The following is an 18,901-nucleotide window of genomic DNA, read 5'->3' on the forward strand; positions in this document are numbered from 1 at the left end:
AATTTTTTTCTGGTGCCTTGCATCCTGGGTGGCCCTGGCCTCTAATTTTTGCCCCTTAGCACTGTAGGCTCCTGAAAAACTACTTCTTGGTTGCTTTTTGTTTGTTTCACAGTTTCGTCTGGCTTCTCGAGGTGTTTTTGGCAGAAGTCATAGTCTGTGAGAAATTAGTCTACCATGACCTGAAGTGGAAACTGGTCGTGTGACATCGGACAAGTGGGAATATGTTCAGACTCCAGGTCTTTATTACAGTTACACTACTGAGAAGCAGGACAGTTGGTTGTACTATACACTCTGGAACCAGGCTTCTTGGGTTCATATTCTGGCTCCTTCACTGAATAGCGTTGTGACCCTGACAAATTTCCCAATGGTTTTTTGTTTTGGTTTTCTCAACTGCAAAACAGAGATAATTCCTAAAATTGGGAAGAGACTAGAACAGTTTAATAAACTCTAGTAATGTCAGGAGTATAAAATCTTTGGGGGGATACTAAGCAAATACTGCCATTTAGGGGCTCTTCCTTAAGTTTCTTTTATGAAACTTTATAAAGATAGCAATTGGTGTCTTGTCAATACTTAAAAAGATTTCTTTTGAGTAGAATTTCTAGAGAAAACTTAACTTTCCAAACTAACTAGAAGAGGCCTACTTCCTTCTGTAGAAGCACCACATTTTACTTCACACGTGATCATGTTGTCATCCTGACTTGTTTAAATCTATCCTGCGAGGCTCCAAGCTCCTTGAAGAAGAGGCTCATTTCTATCTCATTTTTATGAACTATCTGCCTCTAAGTATCTTTGAGGTCTGATTTCCAGCAGAGGGAAAATAAACTTTACCAACATGGCAGCCACTCATTTGCTTTTTCTTTAAACAACCAATGGAAAAGCTTTGTCTCTTGAACTGTCATTTTCTGTCATCGCCTAACTTACAGTCTTGCCTTCTCCTGTTTACTTGTTTACTTGTTTACTGCTGTGTCACACATCACCCCTAAATTCAGTGGCTTGAACAGCGAACACTTTTTTTTAGTTTTTTATTTACTTATTTTTTTATAAACATATAATGTATTTTTATCCCCAGGGGTACAGGTCTGTGAATTGCCAGGTTTACACACTTCACAGCACTCACCATAGCTCATACCCTCCCCAATGTCCATAACCCCACTCCCCCTCTCCCAACGCCCCCCCCCCCCAGCAACCCTCAGTTTGTTTTGTGCAATTAAGAGTCACTTATGGTTTGTCTCCCTCCCAATCCCATCTTGTTTCATTTATTCTTCTCCTATCCCCCTAACCCCCCCATGTTGCATCTCCACATCCTCATATCAGGGAGATCATATGATAGTTGTCTTTCTCCGATTGACTTATTTCACTAAGCATGATACCCTCTAGTTCCATCCACGTCGTCGCAAATGGCAAGATTTCATTTCTTTTGAGGCTGCATAGTATTCCATTGTGTATATATACCACATCTTCTTTATCCATTCATCTGTTGATGGACATCTAGGTTCCTTCCATAGTTTGGCTATTGTAGACATTGCTGCTATAAACATTCGGGTGCACGGGCCCCTTTGGATCACTACATTTGTATCTTTAGGGTAAATACCCAGTAGTGCAATTGCTGGGTCATAGGGTAGTTCTATTTTCAACCTTTTGAGGAACCTCCCTGCTGTTTTCCAGAGTGGTTGCACCAGCTTGCATTCCCAGCAACAGTGGAGGAGGGTTCCCCTTTCTCTGCATCCTTGCCAGCATCTGTTATTCCCTGACTTGTTAATTTTAGCCATTCTGACTGGTGTGAGGTGGTATCTCATTGTGGTTTTGATTTGTATTTCCCTGATGCCGAGTGATGTGGAGCACTTTTTCATGTGTCTGTTGGCCATCTGAACAGTGAACATTTATAATTGCAGTTTCTGTGGCTCAGGAACTGGGAGTGCCTTAAACCTTGAGCTAAAACCACTCAGCTCCTATTGGGCTGTGGTCAAGACATCATCTGAAGCCTCAACTGGGGATGCAGGAGCTATTTCCAAGAACCAGGTTTGCTCACATGAACCACTCAGGAGACCTCTGTTCCTCGTTTCATGGGCCTTTCCAAGGGGGTACTTGAGTGTTTTCAAGACCAGGCAGCTGACTCCCTCAAGACCAAGTGCTCAGAGAGGGAGCAAAACCAGAATGTCTTTCACAATCCAGTCTTGGAAATGACCTAACAAAACTTCCACCATATTCTGTTCATTAGAAAGAAGTCACTAAGGGCAGCCCCTCCTGAAGGTGAGGCAATCAGGCTCCACCCCTTGAGGAGAAGGGGATCAAAGAATTTGTGGACACCTTTTAAAGCCATCACAGGTACTGTATTTGTTAAACTTTCATTGGCTGCACTAAAATCTTACTAGACTCAGTCCTGTACCTTCTCTTCCATTTTGAAACATCTGCCTTCAAGTCTTGTAGTTAAGCTTCCTCCCACTGCCCGCATTTCCTCCCTTTCCTTCTCCAAACACCATACTTACTTGGTGTCATGTCTCTTCACCGAGGGCTGTGCTAGCTTTTCAAATTTTCTAATATCAGACCATGTCTTCTTATTCTCTCCTTCTGACTGTCCTTAAGAGAGTGACATTTTTCTTTTCTATTCTCATGCTTTTGAACCACAGATTATGAAGAATTATCAGTTGGGATAAGCCATTCATTCTCCCCATCCCCTTTTTTAGGAAGTTGTTTTCCAAGTGGAACAGGAAAACAATTATTAGAGTAGGAGAAAATCGACCTCTCTCAGGGCTTTTACGAATATATATATATATATATATATATATATATATATATATATATTCACTAATATATTCACATAATAATATATATATATGTTCACTATATATATATATGTTTGCTTAGGTTTTAGGTCCCTATTTGAATATAATCCCTCTAAGTACTAGAACTTGATTTAACCCCATACATCCACACTGGGGTCAGAGCAGGTGTTCAATAAATGCACTGACTTATGAATTTCTCATTCTGACCATCTCTTCCAGTCTTCAGTCCTTTAGGTAATTTTTACATCTCACCTTTATACAATGTCTGCTCACAAGTGACCACTTTTAGAAAAGACAATGAAAAGAACACCCTCTTTGATACTACTTCTACAGCTTCATCAACTTGATCCACTGTTTCAAATACTTGCTGTAAAGCACCTTTGCATTTTTATAAAACAGATGCCCTGGTCAAATATTTCTCTCCTTTCCTCAAGATTTAATCACTATTTTCTCACTGATGGGGAAAAAAATGGATGCTGAGAACAATCTGTAATGTCCTTTATTTCTTCTTCCATTCCTGATAGCTTAAGTAGTAATATGATTTTCTTTTAAGCACATGGCTGGGAAGAAATAACAGGGGAGGATAGGACCTGGCTCCCTGGCACTAATTCTTAAAACTTCTTTTTCATTTTGGAGAGTAGAAATGTCATCTGTGTGGTTCGCCAAGCCTCCCAGGTAAGCTCTGGACCGATTTCCGGTCATGCTGGTTTTTGAACATCAATAATTTATGTGTATATTCAAAACTCCCTCTAATTCCAAATCCAGGTCACCTTGTTAGTTTATCAATGGCCGCATCATTCTTTCCTTTTATTTGGTGAATGGATCTTTTTTATACTTCTTCAAGGAAGGTACTCTTTGTCCAGAGAAACAGTTCCTTGACCAAAAAAAATCTGAGAATCAATGGATTAGAGGCAAACTCTATTCCACTGATCAATACTCTCTCTGTTCTTATCTCAAAATAGCTGCCTTTTGGTTTTATCATTCTGCTAGATCACCTGCCCAGGTTGTCCAATATGGCCTTCTTTTAATCAAAATTGACTCACTGTCTATACTTAGGCCACTAGCTGTCAACTGATACTACTCTCTTTGTTTCTCCATCGATTATCTCTTCGCTGGCGTTTTCTCTTCCTCTATAAATTTGTCTTTGAAGTATTTACTTCACAGGCCTGAGGCCAATCCATACGTGACATGATCAAGCATTCTCATTCTCTTTTGAAATAAACTCTTTTACAGAACTCAGTCATCAACCACAGAAAGGTCTACTAATCTTTAAATGACAGTGGTTTAGGGAGGGTCCACTTTCAAGTTAGTGTGTGCATGTGTGTTTATCCTTCCCTGCCTCCCAAAACATATTTCCTAGAGTTAAAAGTAACTACTGCAGAGGCTGGACTTTCAGAATATTGTCCTTGTCACTCTTCGTCTTTTTGCCATGTCATGCCGAGTGTAAATGGTCAACAATAAATGGTATTCAGCGATTCATCTTACCATGTAACACAATGCTGTTCAAAAGGGCTGGAACCAATTTCTGATGCCACAATCCAGTGGTTCCCAAATCCGAACACAGAATCACTGGGAGAGCCTATCCACACAGAAGGCGCATGGCTCCATCCCAGAGACTCAGATTTGGCAGGTCTGGGGTGAGTTCTGACCCTCTGGGTTTCTGGTAAGTTCCCTGGTGACACTACTGCTTGTGCAGAATGACTGCTGCCAAGCTAAGGAAAATTTTACATGTGTCTTCTCCTGTTTGTTTGCTGACCTATGCATGCTCGATTCTGTCCTATTTCCTGTGACTGTAATCTAGGGGGAACTTTCAAAAAGGTGAAACAGAACACAGGAAGAAGGGGATTAAGCAGGCCAATTGTACGCAATTCCACTTGTAATGACTACCTGTGGAGCTAATGCATAATGAACTTTATCTTTCTGTGTCATAAACTCCACGGGGATATCTATTTTGTTATTCTCCCTGGCTCCTGCCATCCTACGGAGGTAACAGAGAGGAGCTGCTTAGTACTAGTGCCTTGAGAAACATCCCCAAAGAAGCAAACAGTGAAGCTGAGATTAAGAGGTTATGTACTGATGCAAATCAAAACCACAGCGAGCTGTCACTTCACACCCATTGGGATGGTTTTCGTGAAAAACAAAAAACCAAAAAAACAGAAAGTAACAACTGTTGGCGTGAATGTGGAGAAACCCTGTGCACCACCGGTGGGAACGTGGGAACGTGCTATGTGCCGCCGCTGTGACTGACAGAGGGCAGGTCCTCAAAAAATTAACCAGTGAATTACCATTTCATCCAGCCACTCCACTTCAGGGCATACATCTAAAAGCACTGAAGTCCGGGATTCAAAAATGTATCTGCACACCCATGCTCACAGCAGCATTACGCACAACAGCCGAAAGGTGTGGAAACCCCAACCAACTGTCCATCAACAGATGAATGGATAAGCAAAATGTGATCTGGGCATACAACAGAACCCCATTCAGCTTTAAAAAAGGAAGGACATCCTCTCACTGGCTATAACACGGATGAACCCCGAGAACATTACGTTACATGAAATAAACCAGACACAAAAGGGCAAATCCTGTATGATTCCATCCCAATAAGGAGCTTATTAGAGTGGTTGGATTCATGGAGATAGAAAGCAGAAAGTCACCAGGGGCTGGGAGAAGAGGGAAACGGGTGGTATTTAATGGGTATACAATCTCAAGCAGGGAAGCTGAAAAAGTTTTGGACATGGATGGTAATGATGACTGCACAATAATGCAAATATCCATGATGCCACTGAACTTAAAGATGGTTAAAACAGTAACTTCTGTATTATGTAATTCTGCCACTATAAAAAGTACCAAACAAACAAACAAACAAAAAAACTTCTCTTAAAGTTTCTGTGGGGTCTAAAAAGCTTTGTGGAGTTCCGGTGGAAATAAGAGGCATGTGACAGAGGGAGCCAAGGCATCAGGATGGGCAAGGACATGTGCTCCTCCCGCGATGGACGCTAACCTGCAGTAGTCTGGGAGAGCAGTCACTGGCTGCAGGGGTGCTGAGGGCGGCCTGGGGAGGTGACAGGGTCCAGTGCATTGTCTCCTAGTGAGGGCACAGCAGTGGTATGCAACATTTCCCTCAGATCACCTGAAATACCTGGTGACCGTAGTTAGCCGGTTTTCTGAGAGGGGTGTGGGATGGGGGGGGGGGGGGCATGCGGCAGTTGGAGACAGGGCTGAGACTAACCTCCTGATCCAAAAATGCGTGCTTTCCTTTGGCTCGGGGTCAGGCATCATCCCTAAACTTTACTTTTTCCTTATGAATCACTTTTTTCTCGATTTTCCAAAAACGCTACCATGATATTGCCTTGCTTTGGCTGGGACACCCGCTGGTCCCTCTCAGAATATCTGAATGTTGGTAGTATTAGTGAGATACCCTAGAAACCATGTGTGCTGGGTGTGTACCTGCCTTGCACACATCTTGAGTCCAATGTATACACTCCTTGCAGAATTCCTTCTGTAGGAAGGAATTCCTTCCTTGCAAAGGAAGAGTTTTCTCAGGACACCTGGTGAAGACCCCTGGCAGGCAGGCCAGGGTCCTCAGTTTAAGGAGAGAAGACATGTGAGAGACTGCAGGTTGCTGTTTACCATGTATCAACGAGAGCCGGATTTCAATGTTTCTCTGTCTGTCCTGGTTCCTCCAGTCTTGGAGGCTGGAGATGGTACAGGTGGTCTTCCTTCACCAGCAGAGAAAACACATCTGCAGCAAGCAGCGCAGCTTTGGGCTGGCCAGTGGGCGCCGGCCTGGGCCAGCAGCCTCACGTGCCCCTCGCTCTGTGTCTATGCACATGTGTGTGTGTTGTGAGAAACAAAACAAAACTGCCCAGTTCACAGAGGTCCTAATACTTTCTATAGTTTCCTTTCACTGCTAATTCAGTGGCATGATCGTCAAGGAGGTCAGCCTAACTTCCACCTCCTATAGAAACCACATGGAAGCCTTGGTCCAAAAGACAAATATATTTAACTATTTCTGTGGCCACAGCTAAGAAATTGATTAAAAAAAAATAAACAAAAACAGGGGCGCCTGGGTGGCTCAGTGGGTTAAAGCCTCTGCCTTCGGCTCAGGTCACGATCCCAGGGTCCTGGGATCAAGCCCCGCTTCGGGCTCTCTGCTCAGCAGGGAGCCTGCATCCCCCGCTCTTTCTCTGCTTGCCTCTCTGCCTACTTGTGATCTCGGTCTGTCAAATAATACAAAATCTTTTAAAAAATTATTAAAAAATAAAAATAAAAATAAAAACAAAACCAAAAAGCAGCCCAGAGGCTTACACTGGTACCACATGTGTTTGCCACATAAGCCTAACAGATTAAGGGCTAAGAACTTCCTTGACCCAGTTTTTAAAACCTTAGTGGTTTTCTTTTATTTTTATTTATTTTTTTTAAGATTTTATTTATTTATTTGACAGAGAGAAATCACAAGTAGGCAGAGAGGCAGGCAGAGAGAGAGGAGGAAGCAGGCTCCTGGCTGAGCAGAGAGCCCGATGCGGGATTCGATCCCAGGACCCTGAGATCGTGACCTGAGCCGAAAGCAGCGGCATCAACCCACTGAGCCACCCAGGCACCCTTGATCCAGTTTTTAAAAATTTCCATTACATTGTGAAATGTTTTTGGAGAAAACCATTTCTTACAGGTACTGGTGATTTTCTATGAGAGCAATAGAAATATTTAGATAAATGGTAGTTCATGGTCTAGGAGATTTTTATGAAAATCTTTCTGAATATTGCTATGGATGAATTGTTGACTTGGACCTATTTGTTTGTTTTACTTTGAAAGACTTGTTCTTCAGTTGGCAGTGGTTACTGGATGACCGTTTCTCTCTTCATTATGTCTGCAGGCCTCAACAGAGGGTGTCTGGACCACCCTCGTGGCAGCAAAAATACAAAACACAAAATACACCAGAGGCCACAGTTCGGAGTCCAGCAACGCATTTAAGCACAACCCTGGGAGAACACAGGCACGGACAGAGAGCTTCGGAATCTCTAGCACTCGGCACTGGTTGGCTGCTGATTCCCATACTGAATCTATTACGCACCTTCTGGATAATTAACACAAAGAGTGTTTCTTAGAGCCCCACCAATGCCAACAACGTGACACAGTACAGACTCTCTGTTGTGACCTGGCCTTCAAAGGGGCCAGCACAGCCATGTTCAGGGGCAATGTCACCCGAGTGTAAGACTGCCCTGTGACCCAGGAGCATGTGGGGAGCGTGTGGCCCAGGCCTGCAGGTCAGGAAAGACTCTGCAGGAGCAAAGGTGGCTGGAATGAGACTTGAAGGACATGTATACATTGCACTGGTGAGGGCACAGGGGAGGTGAACTGCATTCTAGATTTTTCTAGGCCTGTATAAAGGTCTGGAGGCAGAGACAGCCCAGTCCAAGAACCCAACAGCGGGAACACAAGTGCAAGGAGGGAAATGCACACTAGGACCTGGAGAGACACCAGGCATGAATGGAAGAGGCCACTCAGCAACTCTCAGCTCACAAGGGGGAGAGTGGCCCTGCGCAGCCTCACTGCCCTAGTCTGCTGGCCTGACGGGGCCCCCCTTGGCTAACCTACGCCTGTTTCCTTTACGCGTCACCAGTCAGCTGAGTTTGGGGTAACAGACTACTCGTCCTTTTCAACATTAATCTCCCTCCAAAAACAAATCAATGGATTCAATACTATTTACTTTTATTTGCAACAAAGCAGAAATCAGACTCCATTTAAAGCCCTTCATCATAAATAATGGTTTTCTCAGATTCTCAGGTGCTTTCTGTGTTACTGAAGGGACAAATTATTTTGCCGGCTGGTTACATGCAACTCTATCGGTAGTCTGCAGAGACACGGGCAGAGCACTCAGAACCAGTCCATCCCCCTCCTCCCAGGAAGAACCCCCTCCTCTGGGGATGAACGGGGAGCCAGGCCTTTAACGGAGGCCACGGGCTCAGTATAAAAGCCCTCGTTGGGTTCTGAAAAAAATCACGAGGGATACCCTGGGCACATTTGTGATTGATTATATTTCAAGAACTAGCTTTAAATAAGAGTCTAGACTTTTTCACAGATGCGTGAGTTTGCTGATTTGTCTGGAGGTAAATACGGAAGGGCCGGCTGGAGCTGAAGAGGCTCAGGGCCATCTGAGAGGCGGGTCAGCGAGACAGGTGATGAGGAGTGAACTCTGAGAAAAGCAGCCATCCTAAGTGATGCTTCGGGTCCTTCCAGTTTTAAAAATGCGATATATTTCAAGTGAGACATACTATAAAAAAAAAAAAAAAAATACAGGCTTAAAGCTTCCATTAGGTACTGGGCAAACAGCCTGATGATTAAAAAGTAACTTACTATTTTCTCAATGGGAAGAAGCATGTAGGCACTGCTCTTCCTTAACATTAACCCACACCTGAGAAGGCATCCAGAGATCACGGCCCCAGACCGTGGATTTAGAAAGCTCGTGAGCATCACTGTTGGAAGGAACTCACTCTGTGGGTCCCCCCTCTCTGAGCTGCTAGGAAGCAGGGTTCATTCTGCTTTGACAACTGCCCTCTTTCCCACTCTCTATGAGACACAGAGTAAAGGCCATCCTAAACAGCTGACAAAAACCAACAAAAAGTACTTTAGAAGCTGAATTCCACTGAACAGAAAGAAGTCAACAGTTCTACCTAAAAGAAACTTAAGAAGAGATAAATGTTCACCTTTGAGCATGTTTATAGTTCTTGCAAATGTAGTATTTCAACAACTAATGTAAATACGTCTGAAACCATTCGGGTTACAATAATCATTCTCAAAGTGTGGTCCGGAGTTCAGCAGCATCAGCATTGGCATCACTGAGGAATGTGCTAAGAAAGGCAAATTCTTGGGCTCCAGATCTCCTGGGAGTAAGGCAGTCATGGTCAGGAACGTTAGGGGTGGGACCCCACGGTCTCTCTCTTACCAGGCCCTCAGGGAGATGTTGGCCTGTGGGACAGTGTAAGCATCAGTGATCTAGAGAGGCAAAGGGATGACATCACCCAAAAACAGAGTTTTGGCAAAAGAATTATGATTTCTAGAAGAAATAAAATTTGAATACTATAGCAAGGAACTATACTAATTCTTTCCTTCTGTTCCTCCCTGTCCAGATAATCTTAATGGATGGATATGTATGTGTGTGTGTGTGTGTGTGTGTGTGTGTGTATATATATATATATATATAATTTTTTTTTCAAAAAGAGCAAGGAATGGAACACATGACTGTTCATGTGGTCAACGCACACATTACGTGATCTTTAGCAAAAAGTAATTTTTCTCCAACAGAAACAAACACAGTGGACAACCAGCAATTAGTTTCCAAATCCTACTGTGAAACATACCACACACATGTGGAAGAAGGAGCTCTCACCGGGATTTCTAAAGTCCGGGATTTCTAAAGTCCGGTGGAGGAAAAGGGCTCCCTAAACCACGGGCGCATGCGGCACGGCTAGTCTCCTCGGCAGACCGTACCATAGGCGTACGCTGTCTCTTTCCAAATAATGGCTTCAAGGACGGAGGACGGAGCTCCTGAAAAGCCAAGTTACTGACAACTTCCAGAGCTTCCCAGAATGCCCGCTGCGGGTTTTTCCAAACTGTGAGCATGGCTTTCCAGCCCTATCCGCGGAGTACAAATGCATGTGGGCAAATGCATCAGGATGTCTGGTGAGCACACAGAGGACAGGCAGGAACTTGGAATTCTCTAGACTTCATGAGCTATGGATTCGCAGGTGCACGCAGGAAATCAGAACATGGAGGGTAAGAAACGGTGCTGTTTTCACCTTGAGCTGCTGAGAGAAATGCTAATTATGGGGCTGGGAGGAAGGGAGAGAAGATGGTAGAAACAGAGGGTAGGTATTGAGATTTGGGACAGGAAAGGGCGCCCAAACAGGATCCTTTGGCTGGTCTGTTCATTCCTTGATAAAACATGCCTGACAGATAGCTCTGAAAACACCCAGGACATCACTCACACCGGCAAGCCCAGGATGCGGTGAGGTTTGTATTTATTTTTCCAAAACAGGCTCTCCTCCTCCCTTAAATGCACACGTCCTAGGCAACTCTATCAGTAGTCTGCAAAGATTCAGTGTTAGGTGTATTTTTTTCAAAACAGGGAAATACTGAGTATCTTTAAATGCACGATAACGTCAAGCAAGTGCCTCGATTATTTATAGCAGAATCCCTCAGGAGATCTTCACTTGATCTTAGCCAAAGGGCCGAGAAGCGATCCCCCTCAGGAGACCTTAAGGAGGCCTATCTGGAAGAAGAGCTCTGAGAACGCTGCTAAGCCCCCGCAGAAGCCAGGTGTCCTGTGCTGACCTCAATCAGAGGAAAGTCCCAGGCCCAAAGATGGCAAGAGAGAAGGGAAGTGAAACGAAGATGTCCCTGCATCCCATCAGAAGCCTTTCCAACCCCGGCAGGACACGATGTTCTGTTAGATTACAGCTGCTGTGTCAAGGGCTCACATTGGTCTGGAGGTGGCTCTGAAAGCCAGGCTCTCATCTCAGAAGTGCCAAAGTGAATAGCAAAGGAGACAAAGGATAAGAGAGCGTTGGCCAAGAGGCAGAGGCAGACAGGAGATGGTGGAAAGTGAATAAGGAATGGATCTGTCCATCTGTCCATCCATAAAGTTCCTCAACATCCTCAGAGGACCCAGGTGGGAGTAGGAAAAGCAGACCTAGGTCTGCTGTCGGGAGAAATGCAGCAGTACACCTTGGAGACCCTGAGAACATCCCTTTGGCACAAGGCAGGCATCCCAACAGGGAAAAATGCCACGCGTGAAGGCAAAAGCCACTAGGACAGGCAGCCCTGCACACCATCACAGTCCTGCACATTGGGTCATGTGGCCCTCCTCAGCCTGAGCTGGTGGTAGAGAGGGTGCAGGGCTGATGGGGGGTCCTCTTCTGCCTCCATTCCCCTGGAATCACACTATTAGTGTGCCATAGCTCGCTTTTCTAAGTTAAGACAAAATGCAAAAAATCAGGAGAGTGTCCTATAAAAATGGTTAAAATATAGTGTCAATAAGTAACATTTTAATTATTTAGAAAGTCAGCATATTCTCTCATAATCTGAGACAAACAAGACACAGGAGCTTATTCAAGTGCTAAGACGGAACCCTGGTGAAGAAAGCTCAGGCGTACCTCGGAAATACCCTATAGACTATCGCAAAGAAGCCAATGTCACAAGAAAGCAAATCAGATAAATTCTTCGGTTTCCCAGTGTGTATGAAAGTTATGTTTACACCATCCTGTAGTCTATTAAGTGTGCGGTATAGCATTACGTTTAAAAAATAATGCACACGTCTCAACTAAAAAATACTTCATGGCTAATAAACACTAGCCATCACCCGAACTTTCAGGGATTCAAAAATCCCTGATCACAGATCACCATAACAAATATAAACAGGAACAAGTATCAAATACTGTGAGAATTGTCAAGACGGGACAGGAACACGAGGTGAGCAAATGCTGGTGGAAAATGGTGCCAGTCAGACTTGCTCACCACGGGGCTGCCGCAAACCTCCAGTTTGCGAAAAGAACGCATGTGCGAAGCGCAGTGAGAAGCGGGAGGCCTGTGTCCCCCCCATCCAGGAGGACCTGGTCTCTGAGTTCAGACAGTGACACCCGCCGAATGTGTGTTTCCTACGGATATGTATTAGGAGGTCTGCCCCAAGGCCAGCAGTCGGGAGGGCACTTTTCTCATCTACCCCATCCCCGAGCCCTAGACAGGAAGAACAGTGAATGAGGCTAAGATCTCCGCACCGCAGGGCTGCTTTGACCCCTCTCCATTCTTAAAAGTGTCTTCAAACTCAGAAATTATTTTTTTTTTGAGGATTTTTTTTAAAAGTAATCTCTACATCCAATGTGGGGTTTGAACATACAACCCCAAGGTCAAGACTCACACGCTCCACCAACTGGACCAGCAGGTGCCCCTCGAATTCCAAATCTCTAAATCAAGCTTATACTTTCTGACTCGGGATTATACTTATCCCTTAGGCACTCTGGACCAACCACCTTCTACCATAATTGGTTTTCCAGTGATTCCTCTAAGTTTCTGCTCAGAAGAGTTAAATGTGCAGCAAAATTCATCCTCCTAAGCCTCCGGCATGATCTGAAGGCAGCTCTGCGCAGAGCTTACGTCACGTGAGAACGATTTGATCTGATGGCTTGCCAGCAACGATAAGCTCTGGTGGCTGGATAAGAAAATCACAGAGTTCAGATTTCAGAGGGAGTTAATATCCAGGCCTGGGGTGCTTGCCTCAGCACATCTAAGGCAGCCGCCAACGCCGTGACCTGCTGACACGGAGAGGGGTCCGGTCGCCACCACCATGATGCTCCTCCTGCCTCGAAGAACACATCACAGCTGCCTCTGTCTCAGAGAAGGAAAAACATTTCCGTGCCCTCGAGTTCCTCGCAGATCCTTCTGCAGGAGTCTTAAATATGCACTGACTGATGGTGCTATCAGCCTTCCCAGAGGACCCCAATTACAGTACAGATTTCATATCTCCTAGTCTTGTAGTTTGCATTTTAAAAATTAAACTGAAACCTGCCAGAACCGACACAACATAATTGTAATGCACTCTATCTACAGCACTCTTGTTTCGGGGGAATCTTATTATGTGGAAGGTGCATCTCCAAAGGGATCAACAAAACCGGTTGGGTTGAGTATTTCCACAATGTTTACACGTGAAAAGGTTACCTTGCGTGAAACTGGCCCTGTTCTTCCAGACAGGCTCAGCCACGTACCCAAAACACAAACCCCAGATCTGCCGACCGACCGTTGGAAAAGGATCTGCTCTGAGGCAAGCGGCCTCCTACCTCTGATTCAGTTCACACACGCAAACTCCGCTCTCTCAAGCCCTGTCTTTTCAATTCTGTTCATAAGTGCTTTAAAAGCTTTTCGGAGATGAACTCCACGATGCCGCCTGCAGCAGAGATGACCGGAGGACTGCACGGTTTCAAAAGGAAAACCAACCAACGCACAAAGGCTGTGTCAGAACCCAGGTGCCCCGCCCACTGAGAGCAGCAGACCTGAGACATGCCTCAGACCCAGAGAGGAAACAAAGTCAACCACCAGGGCTGCGGTGGGCAGGGAGTGGGCTCATGAACAGAATGGGAAGCCTGGAGAGAAAAACAATGTCTGAGTCTGTAGAACATTAAAGGGGTAATCTCCGTAGAGCGGCCAAACCACCTTCAGGAGCTACAAAGCCAGCTTCCTTACCATCCCATCTGCAAGAGTACGTCTGCAGGTCAATGACGACCACTGTCCCCAGCTGGGTTCCCATCCCCATGGCAGACATAAGTCTATTACAGAGCAGCAACCTTACGTGGGTTTACAGGCAAATCGTATTCCCTGAGCTTAACTGGAGCCCCAGATATGGGGGCTCTAGGCTACCTGGAGCTGAAGACGTGCTCTGGCTATGGGCCGTGTGTGGACAGGGAAGGGAGCTGACCAGCGCGGGGCACCATGTAGCCATGGAGATGAGTACACTGTGGCTGCCAGGCCTCTGCCACCCCGGGGCACTTACCGAAGACTCGCTGTCCCTAATGAGGAAGTCGCCCTCGACGCCCCGCTCGTTGAGGGCGCACTCGGCCTGGTGCCGCGTCACGTTCCCGTAGTACCACTCTCGGCCCGCGAAGCGCCCGCTGCACGCGGGGCCCGCATAGCTTATCTGCGGCGCGTGCGAGGGGTGCAGGGCGGGCCCGTCGCTTAGGACCACTACGTAGTTTTTGGGGACCAGGCCGACCTGCCCCCGGGCGTTTTTGCACTTCCACCACTCAGGGTCGTTCTCGGGCTTCTCAATCACCTCCATGGTCTCCCCCTTCTCAAAATTGAGCTCCTCCTCGGTGACCGAGCTGAAGGGGTACAGCGTCTGCACGACATGTAGGACCCGGGCGCCCTGGCCGTTGCTCATGGAGGCGCCCTTCCGCAGGCTCAGGAAGCTGGGGGACTCGGCGGCTGCTTCATCCATCTCCTCTAGGACATAGTTGGAGGGAAACCAGCCAATCTGCCCATTGTAGCTGCCTCGCCACCAGCCGTCGCTGCACTTCTCCATGACAGTGACACGTGACCCCTTCACCAGGGACAGCTCGTCCTCCCGTTCCGCCACATAGGCGAACTTGACAAAGGCGGGGATGTTAAGGTCGTAGATGCGGTCGGCGCCGCCCCCATTGGCGGGGTACTCGGCATCCGTGCTGGGCGTCGGGGACGCATCCCGCGCGCTCGTCTTCCTCTTGGTCTTGCCGAGGCCTGCGGAGACACAGCAAGGGCTCAGTGGGCACGCACGGGGCATCCCTGGTGCTCAGACAAGCCTTCCCCAACCCTCTGACACACCGGGGGGCAGGAGGGAGACAAAGCCACAATGGGCACACGCTACAGCCATAGCCAGCAAAGGGAGGTGCAGCTGGAGTGCACCTTTGCAAAAGCTGGGGATTTCTACACCTCCCCCCGCTCACTCACTTGGGAAAGATTGCCAGAGTACTAGCAATGCAAAAAAATTACAAAAGAGCAGAGAGCTAGCTTCCTTCGGAAGGATGCTACTTTTTAGAAAATTCCTGTGACCCTCTTAGAGAAAAATAAGGTAGAGTGTCTTAGACAGGATGTCTTCCGCCTTCGTACCCACCAGGAAGTTGGACTGATGAGCTCAGACCTGCTCTAAGTCTAGGACTGGTCAGAGATGCCTGCCCAGCTCCCACCTCGCCAACCCAACGCCTACGCCACTTTGGGGACACTCTGGGCCCTCCGAGAGCTGTCTGGCAGCAGACTGGCCCCACTGGGCGCAAACCAATACCCTCCTCCTCCTCCTCTCGTCTTCCTGCAATTCTGTCCTCTCAAAACAAGAGACTCATTTCCCACATGTTGTGATGAGCCAATTAGGAAAAAATTAGTTCATCTGTTAAGCCTAAGGCAGAATTTCTCATGTGGTGATTCAAAACCCACTAGTGGATCATAAAACCAATTTAATGGGTTGTGACCATCTTGTTCGTGTGTGTTGAGTTGTTTGGGTTTTCTTTAAGGGAATAAGAAAATCTCAAAGTGCATCGAGCAGGGTCTGAAGCTTCAGTTACATAAGGGAATGATGAGTACTGAGTTGCAGTGGGAAACTTACTTCCTCCTGTGCAAGGGGAAAACAGTGGGAAAAGCTCTAAGGTAAAAGTGTTTCAGCCCGGTAGAACATAGAGAATTCCGGAACCTTCCTGAGGAGTGAGCCTAGGGGAGGAAGGTACATCGGCGCTCAGAGCCACAGGGGCCACTAGCCTCGCAGATCGGGCAGGCTCCCCAGCTTTGCCTGATAGACAGCTGCCCGCCACCAGCTCCACAATACCTCTAACTTGTCAGTGGGGATTTTGATGGTATGCAAACTGGCCATTTGCAGATACCCACCCCCACAAATGACACCAAAGCACTTTTATGGGTGGAGCTTGTACCTCTCATTTTCTTCCTTTAAATGGAGTAAAGACAGAATGATCCTAAGGATTACCTTTGCTTCTACTCCCTTGTTGAGCAGGCAGGAGTTCAAGAGGAACAGAACGTTGCCTCGGGACCACTGTCTACTGTGGGGTGTTGAGCACCGCCTCCTAGACCAGCACCCCCACACCTCCAGGCTCAGGCTCAGCTGCCCCACCCTTACTGCCAGCAGTGGGGCCTGGCCACTGTAAGGCCCTCGGACCGCACGCACGAGGTGACAGCCCAGCGGCATGAAGGGATCACTCACAAGGCTTTCAGGCAGACACACCAATTCTTTAGCGAATGGCTTCGGCAGAATTTTTTTTTTTTTAAATATACAACATTTTTATTTAAGCAGGTAGGAAATACGAACGTAAACCAGGGTATGAAACCAAGTTATGATTTTAGACTTCCACTTACAAGTTAACTCACTTTACATGAAAGCATGAACCTCTAAATCTTCAAATGAATCTTTCATGTGATTTCAAACCTATGTGGGATTCACCAGCTCCAGAATCTAGAAGGCAGACCACTCAGGAAAGTACACTTCTGTCCAGAAGGCTCAGGCACCAGGGTATTCTAAGCCTCATCAAGGAGTCGGCATGCTAAGGCAGCAATGACCAGGCAGAGGAAAATTTCTACTGGTAACGAGACTTTAAGAAATAATATTTACAAATAACTTTTTAAAAAAAGATTTATTTATTTTGAGAGAGAGAGAGTGTGTGTGTGTGAGGGGAGGGACAGATAGAGAGAATCTTCAGGCAGACTCCCTGCTGAGCGCAGAACCCAGTGCGGGGCTCCATCTCATGACCGTGAGATCATGACCTGAGCCGAAACCAAGAGTGGATGCTTAACTGGCTGAGCCACCTAGGTGCTCCTACAAATAACTTTCCTTTTTTTTTTTTTTTTTTTAAGATTTTATTTATTTATTTGACAGAGAGATGGCAAGTAGGCAGAGAGGCAGGCAGAGAAAGGTGAGGTGGGGGGGAAGCAGGTTCCCCGCTGAGCAGAGAGCACAATGCGGGGCTCGATCCCAGGACCCTGAAATCATGACCTGAGCCAAAGGCAGAGGCTTAATCCACTGAGCACCCAGGCGCCCCTACAGATAACTTTCTAATAGACCTTTTCAAATCTGTGAGTAATGAAAGCTACTTGACAAAACACCTACAGAAGTGCAGGATTTAGAATATTCATTGGCACAGAAAGGTGCCAAGACCAGCAGAAAACCCAGCATTAGACCTTAGACCTCATGGTACATTGTCAAAGCCACTTTATGACCAACTTATGAGCTTGTGACTTTGCTGACTCTTCAAGCACAAAATAATTACTTTAGCCCCTGAGTTTTTACCAAGCACCTTCCTAGACTTTGGGGAGACTAAGAAAAATGAGACAGACATGTTTCTTGCCTGCATGGAGCTTAAATTTATCAAGATTGGAACACTCCGCATAGCAAGCACACCACGGAAAGTTAGACCTGTTTTACAGCTCTAATGTGATCCAGTCTCTGAGGCAACCCTCGTAGGGGAGGGGGGCATGGAATGCGGCAAAGCGACCGAGAGCCCGGCTCACAGGAGATTCCAAGCAGGCCACTTATTAGCTGTGTGCTCTTGGGCAAGTTACTCAGTGTGTGTCTTCGTTCTCTTACTCATAAACCGTGGACAGTAGTGGCACCATATTAGTGAGCTGGGCTGTCATGACAGGGTACCCCACAGATCGTGGGGCTTAAACAGAAATCTATATTCTCACAGTTCTGGGGGCTAGTGAGACCTCCCTTGTTAGCTGACAGGTGGCTGCCTTCTTGCTGTGTCTTTCCATGGCCTTCTCTTTGTTGCACTTTTGTGCCCTGATTTCCTCTTCGTACAGGACACCAGTGACATCAGACTTGGATCCACCCTAAAGACCTCGTTTTAACTCAGTGACCTCTTTAAAGGCCCTTTACCAAGTCCAGCCACACACTGACATAACTGGTGGGTCAAGATGCAACGTATCCATTCTGGGGGATATAATTTGGCCCCTAACAGGTAATAAAGGCAGACTGCAATACAAGGCACACGAAGGACTCTGTGAATAACGATTACTACTCTGAGTAAGGGCCTTGCACTTCTTTTTTCCCAAACAGGTATTTTACCAGGAGAGGACCAAAGTCCTCTGAACAGTCTTGGCAACATGTTACCAACACCAGATGGCCACCAAAATAGAAAGCTCGCCTGGCAAGCTTTTGGCACCTGAGAAATATTATTGCTTGGGAGCAAGGTCACAGGCAGTTGCTGAGGCAGGGAAATTCAAGAGACAGATGTCTGGGAATAGGGAGGAAGCTGGCCTTCCCGACACCCACATGATCTGAACACTCAGATCAACAGCCATGCGACAAAGTGAGCATCCCCCTATTTCTGCAGATGGGGAAACTGAGGCTGAGGGGATCAGGGAACTGGCCCAACACATGCAGCCAGTGAAGTGGTGCGGACTCGTGCACCAATAAAAGCCTACTGAATCCGTAAGACCATGTGCTGTCAGACCCTGTACCATGATTGCTATGGGAAATGCGTGAGGACTGCAGGCTGTCAGAAGTCTACCCTCACTTTCCATATCAAGCCTCCAAACCCCGTGATAAGTGCTTCCTCTGGTCCTCGGGAAAGGAAATGGCCCGTGTCTCCAGGTGG

At 46.6% G+C, this 18,901-nt stretch overlaps 1 protein-coding gene across 5 annotated transcripts in view; it reads right to left on the bottom strand.

The window, feature by feature from the left end:
- Nucleotides 1-18,901, bottom strand: part of NCK2 (NCK adaptor protein 2) — a 152,341-nt gene that overhangs the window by 6,443 nt on the left and 126,997 nt on the right. For all 5 annotated transcript variants that reach the window (XM_045980949.1, XM_045980946.1, XM_045980950.1 and 2 more), the window contains one exon: nt 14,323-15,044. In XM_045980949.1, coding sequence (XP_045836905.1) covers nt 14,323-15,044 — 722 coding nt within the window. The remainder of the gene's footprint in view (nt 1-14,322; nt 15,045-18,901) is intronic.

The sequence above is a fragment of the Meles meles genome, chromosome 16 (genome assembly GCF_922984935.1).
Source record: "Meles meles chromosome 16, mMelMel3.1 paternal haplotype, whole genome shotgun sequence".
Lineage (NCBI taxonomy): Eukaryota > Metazoa > Chordata > Mammalia > Carnivora > Mustelidae > Meles > Meles meles.